Source organism: Pelophylax lessonae (genome assembly GCF_965119305.1).
Source record: "Pelophylax lessonae genome assembly, chromosome: 1".
Classification (NCBI taxonomy): Eukaryota; Metazoa; Chordata; class Amphibia; order Anura; family Ranidae; genus Pelophylax; species Pelophylax lessonae.
The window spans coordinates 614,823,141-614,836,370 of NC_138768.1; the positions used below are offsets into that span (position 1 = coordinate 614,823,141).

General features: G+C 41.3%; 1 protein-coding gene across 3 annotated transcripts in view; it reads right to left on the reverse strand.

The window, feature by feature from the left end:
* The window catches only part of EGF (epidermal growth factor), a 213,013-nt gene that overhangs the window by 14,300 nt on the left and 185,483 nt on the right, over nt 1-13,230 (reverse strand). For all 3 annotated transcript variants that reach the window (XM_082254307.1, XM_082254306.1, XM_082254308.1), the window contains 2 exons: nt 8,716-8,866; nt 3,911-4,072 (listed from right to left, as the gene is read on the reverse strand). In XM_082254307.1, the coding sequence (XP_082110433.1) occupies nt 3,911-4,072; nt 8,716-8,866 (313 nt within the window). The remainder of the gene's footprint in view (nt 1-3,910; nt 4,073-8,715; nt 8,867-13,230) is intronic.

The following is a 13,230-nucleotide window of genomic DNA, read 5'->3' on the forward strand; positions in this document are numbered from 1 at the left end:
CTGTGAGCCTTCTCGTCCACATCACTGCCTGACCTCAAAAATCTGTTTCTGGGAGAATGGTCAAATATTCCCATAGTCACAGCCTTCTCAGAAGAGTTGAAGCTGTTATAGCTGAAAAGGGGGGGCCAACTCAATAATGAACCCTACGGATTAAGACTGGGATGCTTTTAAAGTTCACATGTGTGTAAAGGCAGGTGTCCCAATACTTTTTGTAATATAGTGTAGGTTTGGAGCTTCAACTTCACTCTAACTTCACTAACCGCACACTTTTTTTCAATCAGTGAATCAGCTGAAGCTGGAGAGAGACAGCTCTAGCTAATTGCATTTTTTAAGAACGATGTCAGTAATGTATGTATGTGTGTGTGTGTGGATTCATGCATCAAACATCGCTATATTCTTCCCATTATACAGTTCTCCTTTTCTATAAATCACACTTAGGGTCCTTTCACACTATCCGCTGTCCGGCGCGGTCTGTTCTCTGCTCAGCGGGGGATTGATCCGCCGATCCCCGCTGAGCAGGCGGATGGCAGCTCCCTCTCCGCTCTGTGTGCGGGGATGGAGCTGTCAGATCCCCGCTGTCCCCTATGGGGGAATCGGATGAGAACGGACCGCCTGTCCGTTCTCATCTGATCCCATCCGATCCGCTGGACGGATGGGAAATAGGGTTTCCATCCGTACGGATTTCACGGACAGGATCGGAATCGGATAGCAGCGGGTGTCAGCGGACATGTCTCCGCTGACGTCCACTGCCCCATAGGGATGCATGGAGGATCCGATCAGGTCCGCCTAAAAAACTGACAGGCATATCTGATCGGATCGTTCGTGTGAAAGGGGCCTAAAGAGTGAAAGTCTTGGTTCTTTCTCTCCTGCTTTTTTTCACTGATTTTGACACTGTTTTTGCTGGAATATATATATATATATATATATATATATATATATATATATATATATATATGTGTATATATCTCCTACTTGTATACTCCCAGCTGTCCAGTTATTACAACGTGATACAGCTTATATTTCAACTACTTTGGTAATACATATATATTTTTTACATCTTTTGTTATCTTCAGCCAGTGTCATATCACTTTCTACCACCCGCTTCCTTGCCTGGCTCTCCACCGCTGCGGGAACTCTTGTCCCTTCAGCTCCCGGACCAGAAGTTGGTACCCCCACTCTATGGCAGCACTCAGCAGTCTGATTCAGCCAGATGTAAGCGTGATTTCCCCATTCGGGTCACACATTTGTTGAAATCTCACTATCATTGGCCAAATATTATAGTAAACATTGATATTCTAATTAAATTTAATTTTTTACTTTCAGACATATTCATCTCTATACTCCTGATGAGTGGGCATATAGACCCACGAAACGCGTCGAGTTCTTATAACATAGATGTACTTACTGCTAGAATATGCAGAGGCTGCAATGTCATCATATGTGCAAATTGTTATGCTACCATTGTGTCATTGGTTCACATGCTCTGTATGTTTTGCAACTATGTCTCTGGCTATGTATATGTGTATATATATATATATATTTATTGTATGCCTGTATTTCTTAATAAATTTTATTTTTTGACTTCTTAAGATCATTGTGTTAACCTCATCTAAAGTCCCATGGGGCATCCTCCTTTTGTTTCTTGTATGAATTAGGGATGGAGGTGTACACATTTGCAAGAGTGAGACCATATTTTTATTCTTTAAAGAGTGAAAGTCAGGAATGTCCAGATTGGTGCATTTTACTACTTGTTACTGCATCGCACTTACCGTGGAACACACTGGGGAGGATTTACTAAAGGCAAATAGCCATTGCACTTTGCAAGTGCAGTTGTTCCAGAGCTTAGTAAATGAGATGAAGCATCGCTTTTCAAAGAATACCCAATCACATGCTAGCAAAAAAAAAAAAAGAAAACAGTGTTTTTGCTTGCACGTGATTTTAGAGATGTGCACGATGAAAATTTAGCTATGTTGAGGTTTAACTCTTTAAGTAAATCATTTTATTTCAACATAATCTTTATTCCAGAATGATTCGTTTTTGAAATTTGTTTAGTGTATTTGGATATATTTATTATACTTGTTGTTCCGAATCAATTTGTATTATCAGTTTTTTTTTTTTTTTTATAAAGATTGGCTATATCCTTGCTAGTCCAATCCACAAACAGAAATGGAATGAGCTGATTGGACGATATTGACTGGAGTTGCATCCCAAAGTAATGAATGGAACAAAATTAATTTTTAAATTAATTATGTATTCATTCATACTTTACTGTATTTTTTGCAATATGTTTCCATTTCATATGAAGAAAAATGGTAAGGCTCGGTTCACACTATGGCGACACGACTCCTTACTACTTCGGGGGCGACTTGTGCATTACCATGCACCACAACTTCGGAGCGACTTGCAGGGACTTCACATAATGGAAGTCTATGCAAGTCGCTCCGAGGTCGCCCCGAAGTAGTACAGGACCCTTTTTCTAAGTCGGAGCGACTTGTGTCGCTCCTATTAGAACGGGTCCTGTAGCAGTCAATGGACCGCGAGGGAGCGCAACTTGTCAGGCTGACAAGTCGCCTGACAAGTTGCGCTAGTGTGGACCGGCTCTAATGCATAAAGAATCGGTTGATTATCCAAGAGTTACACAAATAAGACAAATGAGTCAGAATTAATACATATTCATTATGTTTTTAAATGTAATTAATTTCTTTTTTCTCAACTGACCCATACAATTTAAATGGATGGTCTCTGAAGTTCAACCCCAATACATAAAGAATCTTATATGAATATTCACGTTATGCTCACTGGAATAAAAACAAATTAATCTGAATCAATTCAGATCATTCTTTATGTCGTTACGTTCTTTGGATGATTCAAATATTAACAAAAGGTCCAAACTATCGCATTATGTTATCCGAATGAAGCGAATGAATACAAATTAATTTGTTGTTTTCATTATAATTTATTTCAAATTGGTTGAAATCCATTACTATTGTGATTCAGAGATTCGGATATATCTGAATCTCTGAATAGCAAAAATGTTGTCCGAACTTTGATTCGTAATGGAACGAATCGCACATGTCTACATGATTGGATGATGGAAGTAAGCAGAGCTCCCCCTCATTTACTAATTTCTGGAGCAACTGCACTTGTAAAGTGCACAGTCTATTTACCTTTTTAAAGCGGAGTTCCACCCAAAAGTGGAACTTCCGCTTTAGGGAGTCCTGACCCCCTGACATGCCACATTTGGCATGTAATTTTTTTTTGGGGGGAGCGGGTACCTAGTTTTGACAGGTAACCGCTTCCACTTCCGCTCGGAGCGCCGCGGCGCCCTGAACGGAAGTTCTCCTCTCCCCCTCCCTCCCTGCAATCTTCTGGGACACGTCAGAGGTCCCAGAAGATTACCGGCCAATCAAGACGCGTAGCGCGACTCGCGCATGCGCAGTGGGTACCCGGCTGTGAAGCCGCAAACTGTCACAGCCGGGTGCCCACAGCAGTGATGCCGGCGCCGAGGGAGAGGATCGAGGCTTCGGGCGGCCGCATCGCTGGACCTTTGGACAGGTGAGTGAATGGCTGGAACTCCGCTTTAAATTATAAATTTGCCTTTAGTCACCCCACTGTTACAGTAGCATGTAATGCACCTATGCTGCAGAGCACCACAACATGTTTACTGTGGTTGGTTGTGATTTTCTGTGCAATAACAAGCAAACATTTATTAAATTATATAGTTTCCATTTGCAGGAAAGCAAAATCGAATTGTTTTTATAAGTCAGCACACTTTGCATTGCTCTACTAAATCAAATTTATTGATTTACTCAACCAGCTTTTACTCAGTTAGCTTTTTTGTATTTTATATAAAGAAACACTATCTGAAATGATCTTCGGCTTACATTACATGAATATTTATTGCAGTCACCTGTAATGGTAAATTACAAAGGACCCAAGACCCAGAGTAAGGAAGAGGACAACCAAAGATACAGCAATGGTAACACTACGAATCCTCATCTGTGTTGATCGTGGCTCCCACCACTTCAGGTCATCAAACTGGCATCGTTCTCCCAAATATCCGTTCACACAGCTGAAATGGGAATTAATAGATTATGATATTCGCACAGAGAAAAATACGTTTTTAAAATAGCACAATGCGCTTGCACTCATTTTAAACATTCCAAGCAGTAACATACAAAAAGCAGTGGTAATATATTTAATTACTTTAAATGGTGCTATAGATGACCCTACCTAGCTTGTCCGTGGCTGCGGCAGTGTGCCAGACCTCAGGCATTCTGAGTGCAGCTGTTATCATTTACAGTTCTGCTCCTTCACCCAGGACAGCCACTGGTATCTCTAAATGCATGCACTTATTTGTAGTGTAACATTAGGAGACCTGAAACACTGTCCCTGTGTCTACTAAATGATATTATGTAAGATACTACCAGACAGACGCTTGGAAGAGAATTTGCTTGAACATTCTTTTCCAAGCTGTTCCAGTCCTGCAGGCTATGCAGTGTAAACTACAGTACTTCTTATTGTTATATTTGCAAAGGTGCTGCAGAGTAGAAGACAGGGACAGAATCAGGATACTACATATAGAGCCTCATGTACACGGGGCATTTAGCCCCAGTAAATGAGATCCCATCATTTTGGTGTGGGCAGAAGGCACGTGCGCACCACCCGGCTCTACTGCCAGCAGCCTGGAATATTCTATGAGAGGCTGAAAGCTGCTGCAGCTGGACAAGGCTGGACAATGCACTTGGGCCTTCTGCCTGAACAAAAATGCTAGGATCTCATAAATCGGGCCAAACTGACCGGCATCCAGTGTGCATGAAGCCTAAAGGTGAATATATCTTATCTTTTAGTAGCTGATAACAAAAACATATACCCAAAAACAGAAAGGATCAGTGGGGTTGATTTCCAAGAACCGGAGAGTGCAAAATCTAGTGCAGCTGTTCATGGTAGCCAATTAGCTTCTAATGTTCAGCTTGTTTAGAGCCCATTCACATTGAGGCGACACGACTTCGGGGGGGGCGACCTGTGAAGTGGCGTGCACCGCTGTGCACCACGACTTCGGCGCGACTTGCAGAGATTTCACATAATGGAAGTCTATGCAAGTCGCTCCGAGGTTGCCCCAAAGTAGTACAGGACCCTTTTTCTAAGTCGGAGCGACTTGTGTCGCTCCTATTAGAACGGGTCCTGTACTACTCAATGGACCGCGACATACCGCGACTTGTCAGGCTGACAAGTCGCCTGACAAGTCACGCTAATGTGAATGGGCTCTTAATTTAAAAAAAAGTGTTACCAGCGCAAGGTCACCAGCAACTGAACAGCAAGCAGCCATTTATATAACTGTGATACCAGCTCATAACATTCACGAATACAAATAGGCAGCGCTAATATAATAAGTGCAAATATGCAAAGAGAGCTTAAATAAAATAACCAAAAATAAAGTGCAAGCTCGCAATAAATAGTGCATGTGTAATGGGCCCATAAGCACACAAAAATTCATAGAAAAGAAAGTTCATCAAGTGTAAAAAGAAAGTGCAATTGTGCAATGGAAACGAGTAGAATCCACCACCAGATCGTAACAGTGACTCTTACCAGAAAGGTTGGGCCACCAATTATAATAGTTAAATTTGCATGGGATAAGGCTTATGGACCAGCATCCAGTAGGGAGACAATATCCGCTCAGCAGCAGGTTGCAGTAAGATACCGAAGGGTAGAAAAATAAACTGCCAAAGTTTTATATTCTCACTAGATAATTGTATATCAGTTCTAGAGACAACTAACCACAACCGCATCCATATATGTATATTCAAAAAACCATAACAACATGGAGAAAGCACAGGAGGTCCTAGTTAGACCTCTCTATAGTTTACTCCAAATAACTGGGACTTTAAAGGATGTGGAGTTGTCATAAATTATTAAACACACAGATGTATATAAAAAACAGACTTTTATTCATGATACAAATAAAAAATAATCCCATATAGAAAAATATCAAAACATTAATTCATCTGCATCAATGCAAACTAGATATTTGATCAGTTGAGAAAAATGATATACTGGTTCAAATACTAATCATATTCTCACTATTTAGTCCATGATACTTCAAATAGCAACAATCTGATGTATAACAAGGATATACCAGGAATCTGATAGCTGGCATAAACAAAAAGCCGCTTGATTTTGGCAGGTCATGCGTGATGACGTCAGAGACAGGCCACATTTAATTAGGCTTTGACAAGAGGAACCTGGAAGCTGATTGGTTTCTGTGCAGAGCTGCACCAGATTTTGCACTTTCCAGTTTTAGTAAATCAACCTCATTGTTAGAATAGTGGTGTGGGGGCCAGTGTGGTAAAATGATCCTACTATGGCTAATCACATCAAGTCAATACAATTACCGATTTCCACCAGCTACTATATAAAGCAGAACAAAAATATAAAAAAGCTAGCTTTTTTTGAAGAAAAGATGCTGTACGTCTATGGCTGCAGTGCATAAGCAGTACAGTGCATACTCTCAGGACCCGTATAAGGCCGAGCATAAAGTCAGATGCTGGGACAGCGTCATTTCAGTGCACATATATAGGACTTACATTATCAGTGGCGGTCCAATGGCCAGAGAAAGAAGATGCCGGGTCCAGTAAAAAGGGCAAGAGTGCCAGCAGCAATGGTGATGGAGCAAAGAAGGAGAGATCGGGCCTTACATAGCTGAAGCTGGCCAAAATAGGAGGTAATTCTGCAATCCAATGCAGAAATGTTCCAGGGACGTACTTCGCCTTAGTTCCACTTCAAGTTATGGCAATCATTGACATGATATGGAGGTCAGAAGATCCAAATGCCAAATTACTCAAAGGGAACCTCATGCCAAAACTTTACTTTTTCTTTTTGCATATAGCGTGAAAAAGGATTAGAACCTCTGTCAGGCTTTTTTATAACTTCCAGGGCCCTCCCTAGGGTAATTCCCTTGCACAATTTGTCCTGGTGACCGTTTGTCACGAGAAAGGAATACAGGAAGTCTATAAATGGGGACGTGTTCTGGTGACAATTAAAAAAGGCATTTCCTGTTTTGTCTACAGGGAATAAAGGGAAATTATTTGAATAAAAGTCAGATGGTAGAAAGAAAATAAAAAAATGACAGTGGTTTCACCCATTCCCTATTGTATAAAGCATGAAAAAAAGGCTTTAAATATATATATATATATATATATATATATATATATATATATATTCTGTGTGAAGTTTATCCACTGTGTAGAGCCCTAGCGTATTGACACCAGCCTTATTTGGGCTAATGTTCACAGTGAATTCAAAATCAAATTGCTGCTATTTGTGCTTGGCTTTCTCAGACTATTTAATGGGACAACATCGCCACCTACTGGATTTTTAAAGAAATAGCATTTAAGTATAAATTCATTGTGTGTTGGAAACTTAAATTTGATTGACATCAATGTGAAATCTTAATTGTCAAATATGATCTAGCCTAATTAAATAAAAATGATAAATTTGCACAAAACATTTGGATAATTTTTCATCCTATCTAAACAGATTCCAATCGAGTGTAAAGATCTCTATGGCAGCGAGTGGTATTATTATACAGGATTTATATAGTGCCAACAGTTTGCGCAGCGCTTTACAATGTGGGGGAAGACAATACAGTTACAGTACAATTCAATACAGGAGGAATCAGAGGGCCCTGCTTGTTAGAGCTTACAATCTAGAAGGGAGGGTAGTGGTATTCAGATTCTTCTTAAATATATGGTCATCTTACATTTCCCTGGTGGGGGGACTTCCTCTCACTTTCTGCCATGTCATTGGAACTTGAAATTAGGGAAAATATCTCTAAGAGACACAAACAGCCATAAAGAAATATATTTGTAGAGTGGAGAATGATTAGACCCTCCATCATCAAGTTTTTATGGCTGTCTGTTCCTAAAGCAGAGCGCCGCTCAAAAGGGGAGGCTCCACTTGTCCACCTTCCCACCCTTGGCTATCACATTTGGCACCCTTTAGGGGGGAGGGAGCAGGTACCTGGTTTTGAGAGGTACCCACTCCCATTCCTGGCTCAGTTCGCCGATGCAAGCTGAGCCAAAAGTTTGGGCCCCCTCCTTCTCCCACAGACTTCTGGGACACATCACAGGTCCCAGAAGACTGTGGCCTATTCACAAAGCACAGCATGCTTCACGCATGCGCAGTAGAAAACCGGCTGTGAAGCCGCAAGGCTTCACTGCTGGTTTACCTTAGTCAAGATGGTGGCGCCAGCACCTAATAGCCAATTGAAGAATCGGCTCAGGTGAGGACGCTGCTGGATGCCTGGACAGATAAGTGCCCTAATAATAAAAGTCAGAAGCTACAGTATTTGTAGCTGCTGACTTTTAACTTTTTTGGGGGGGAGCCTGGAGCTCATCTTTACCAACTATAACCAAGATAGAAAGGGCGAATGGGAGACGAGAGCTCTCCAATTCTTCCCCACACCATCCACAACTATTTGTTATAGCCAGGGTTTTATAGGTTAACTGGAAGATGCAGAGCCCCTTGTCTTAATGCATTATCTGTAATTGTGAACAATTTAACAAAAAGGATGAAAATGTGTTAAAAAAGAAGGTTACTGGAAAAAACAGGCCAAAAAAGTGACCTAAAGGGAGGAGAGCAATGTATACACAATAAAAAGTCCAAGCAGACACACCTGGTTACCTGTGCATTACAGATGTAATTCTATTGACTTACATGCATCCATATTCTTCTACTGCTGGTAAGTAGATGCACATGCCCCCATTATGACAGTAGTCATCATAGATTGCAGGACAATCCAGTATATAGCCACTACCTGAAGAGTTGTATACGGTTGTAAAGAAAGTGCTGGCAGGTGTGGTCAACTCTGAAAATAATGTAATATTCAAACATTAGCAAAAAAAAGGAACCATTATTCTAACCTCTCACATTATATACCAATGTGTCCCACATTACAGCAAGTAGGAGATGTATTACGAGCCAGTTAGCATTGCAGTCATCAACAACTGAGCTACATTAAACAAATTACAACATCACCCATATACTTAAGTCTCTGTACATTAACAATACAGGCTTACTGTTTTGGGGAACAATGTACAGAACAGATTTGAGACGTGACTCAAAAAATACATTACAAAAGAGATGGAAGGATGAGTAGGACTTTAAAGGCTGCCACTGGTAATCCCATAAGGAAACACAAGTACTCAACATATATAAAACATTAAATTTTATATGACAACATGATAAAAAATATTAAAACTATATCATATGGAAAAAATATATATGGTAAATATAGTACAGTATCTCCCCAGATGAGGTGGGTATATAGGACTAGAACCTGTTCCATGCCCGTATCAGCTAAGATCTGGTATAAAGGAATGATGATCTGTGATGATCTTTTGGCTATCTGGGCCAAACAGAAATCTCATAAGTCAATGGATTGCTATGCGTTTCGTTTGCAGCTTCCTCAGGAGACCCTATTGGTACCTGACCCCAAGGGGGAAACAAAGGGAGTACATGAATCACCCGGACCAGCACATGGGAATGAGGAAGATCCCACGCCCAAAGGAGGATGTGTACACCAAATACTCTATAGCCAAAACAGCAGGAGTCCTGTCCTAGGGCCATAAAAAACTTTGCAAAGTAGCCACAAATGGCAGAAGGATTCCAACCCCACTTATAGTGGGTGGTAACAAAGGTCGTCCCTCCAATCTCAGGAGTCCCCCATGTCACAACTTCTCTCTTCTGGAATATGGAGCTACTGCTCTCTCTTGTGCCGATCCTCACCGTGAGATACCTCTCCAACTGGAGAACTCGGGATACATCCGCCATGAGTACTTGTGTTTCCTTATGGTATTACCAGTGGATACCTTTAAAGTCCTACTCATCCTTCCATTTCTTTTGGGTAAACATATTCAGGATGATATAACCTGCATATGTTATAAAATCGTGTTATATCATAATTTTTTTTTATCCTTTCCATCATTTGTCACTTTGTTTTGATTTCCAATCAGACACCCAGCTGTGTCATTACAGAGTTTGTTCCAACCACTAAGGTGCACTGGAGGGTCTCTGAACACTGCTTGCATGATGGTCAGTGGCAGCCTTCCCATGCTGAAGCAATATGTAAGGAAGGGTCAAATTACAATCATGTGCTCTCAATTGTGTACCCTTATCATCACAATGTAAATTTTAATGGGGTATTCAACCCAGAACAGATATGTGATGATATTGCAGCTTATCAATCCTTAACTACTTAAGCCCCGGAAGATTTTACCCCCATTCCGACCAGGGGGTATTTTGCGATTCGGCACTGCGTGACTTTAACGGACAATTGCGCGGTCGTGCGACGCTGTACCTAAACGAATTTGGCGTCCTTTTTTTCCCACAAACAGAGCTTTCTTTTGGTGGTATTTGATCACCTGTGCGATTTTTTGATCACGCGCTATAAACAAAAAAACAGCGTCAATTTTGCAAAAATAGCAATATTTTTCACATTTTTTTATATGAAATTCCCCCCAAAAAAAATGTAAAAATCAAAATTTTTTAACATTTTCGGCCAATTTGTTTTATGCTACCTATGTTTGGTAAAAAAAATCGCAAAAAGCGTATTTTGATTGGTTTGCGCAAAAGTTATCGCGTTTACTAACAAAGGGAAAGATTTTTGTAATTTTTGTTGTTTTTTTTTTAACGCGTAATGGCGGCGATCTGCGATTTTTTTTGCGGTACTGCGACATTGCGGCGGACAGATCGGACCCTTGACTGACATTTTTGACACTTTTGGGGTTACCAGTGACATTTCTACAGTAATCAGTGCTATATATATGCACTGTTACTGTAAAAATACACTGGTAGTGAAGGGGTTAACTTTATTTGGGAGGGAGGGGCTGTGTGTGTCCCTAGGGGCGTGCTTTCTACTGTGATTGGCTGTGGCTTCAGCTGTAAGGACACTGATCAACGGATCTACATAGTAGATCCATGTGATCAGTGTCTTTGCAGCGAGGAGAATGACAGGCAGCTTGTTTACACAAGCTGCCTGACATTCTCCCTCTCCCCCGCCGATCGCCGAGTGGCCGGCGGACATCGGGTCCGCTGGTCACACACGCGGGGGGGTCCGTGACCACGCGGGAGCGGGAGCGCGCCTCCGGGGGCGCGCGCTCGCTCCCTAGACCCTCACAAGCAAGCAACGTAGCCCTACGTTAGTTTGCCTGTGAGGGGCTGACCGCCGACGTAGATAGTCGTGCGGCGGTCGGCAAGTGGTTAAATATGATGGCTGCATTCGTTTTCTTTTTTTGGCTTTCTTCATTTATTTTAACCTGGTGATCTGACAACTTATACACTTCCTGTCTTAGGGTGTCTCCACTCTGGATTGAGGAGCAACAGACACTTTAAGTGTCGGTTCACACTATGGCGATCCGACTAAGGGGGCGACCTGTGAAGTCGCGTGCACCGCGACTTCGGTGCGACTTGCACGGACTTCATAAAATGAATGTCTATGCAAGTCGCTCCAGGTCGCCCCGAAGTAGTACAGGACTCTTTTTCTAAGTCGGAGCGACTTGTGTCGTTCCTATTAGAACCATTCCTGTACTACACTATGGGACGCGACGGTGCAAGACTTGTCAGGCTGACCAAGTCACCTGACAAGTAGTACTAGTGTGAATGGGGACAGCAGCACTGTCAATCTGAGGAGAAGGTTGTGCATAGCTCTCAACTGTCCCTGATTTCGAAGGATTGTCCCTGATTTGGAACAAAGTCACTCTGTCCCTCTTTCCTCCTCATTTGTCCCTCATTTTGGTCTGATCTATATAGTTTTATAAACAAAATGCACCATTTATCTTTCTATTGTGTATCCCAGTGCTAAACCTTTCATCCAATTTCTAAATTGCAGCATTTGTAAATGTCAAAAGCCAGTTTAAAAGAATAGTAGTGGTAAAAAAAAAGAAAAAGTGCTTGCGGGTGGTTTAACTTATTCTGCAGTTTGTCTACTGCCATCACATAGACACACCATTATTTTCTTTTTTGCCTTGGAGCCCGTTTTTGGGCTTGCGCTCATTTTTTGACCCCGGCACCCAGGACTATTTATCTGGCGGTCTTTGGTGGTTCGCTTTTCTCAGCGATTAACACAAAATCATCATCTGTTGATGGGCAGAAGGCACTGATCCACCCTTCTGGAACTCTGGTTGTTGTCTTCTCACTATTTTTTTCTATGACATATATTGTAACTATGCATCAATATTGATATAGGTTATTCAACCTCAGTTACACCCCTGATGAAGGAGCTTTTTCAGCCCCGAAACTCGTCGGGTCACAGACATCATTTTATACTGTATCCTGCTTTTTTCTTCTTTCTTTCCATGTCTTTTGCTGCTATTTGTTGTTCATGCTGTTATACATGCCATGTAACAGTAATTTTATGGAATTATTTAATAAAATTACTTTTTTAAACTATTAATTTTAATTTATTATTTTTCATTACAAGGTACTGCTACAGTCCCATATCCAGGGGATTTTTCCGTTCTTTCCATTATGGGGATGAGGCACCATTTTTGAGGTCTGACATTGACTGTTTCCCTATTATAACTTATTTTGTTTTGTATAATTCTCCTTTATAGGGGCATGGCAAGGGCCCCTTTTGCTAATAGGTGTCCCTCGTTTCTATCTCAAAAAGTTGGGAGTTATGGGTAGTGTTAGAAGGCTTAGAAAATTTAGATGGACTGTCCTAACACTTTAAAGCAGGACTCCAGCTAACAAATTAAGTGAAATAAAATGCAGCGTAATCCTGTAAAAAGCAATATTATGAGTCCAAGTGAAACCACTTAAGGTAACAAACATAAAATGACAATGTAAATAAAGCAAATTAGTGTATATAAATGGTGGTGACACCCTGTGCTAACTGAGTATGGTGTATCTAAACACCTCGCAATCCAATATTGCAACACAGAGTTTTATGCCTTTAGAAACTCCATCTAACACTTTTAAATCAGTGACAGCTAGTTTATTTTTTCCTTTTGGGATAAAGGTTTTACATTAATAAATAAGAGTGACCATTGTAAGCAGCCCTGTCAGTGTCAAACTCTAACTGCCGCTTTTGCTAAACAGCTTGGTCTGTTAAAGGAAGTTGAAAAATAACAGACTTAGAGCCAGTTCACACTGAAGCGGCACGACTTCGGGGGGCGACCTGTGAAGTCGCGTGCACCGCGACTTCGGTGCGACTTGCACGGACTTCATATA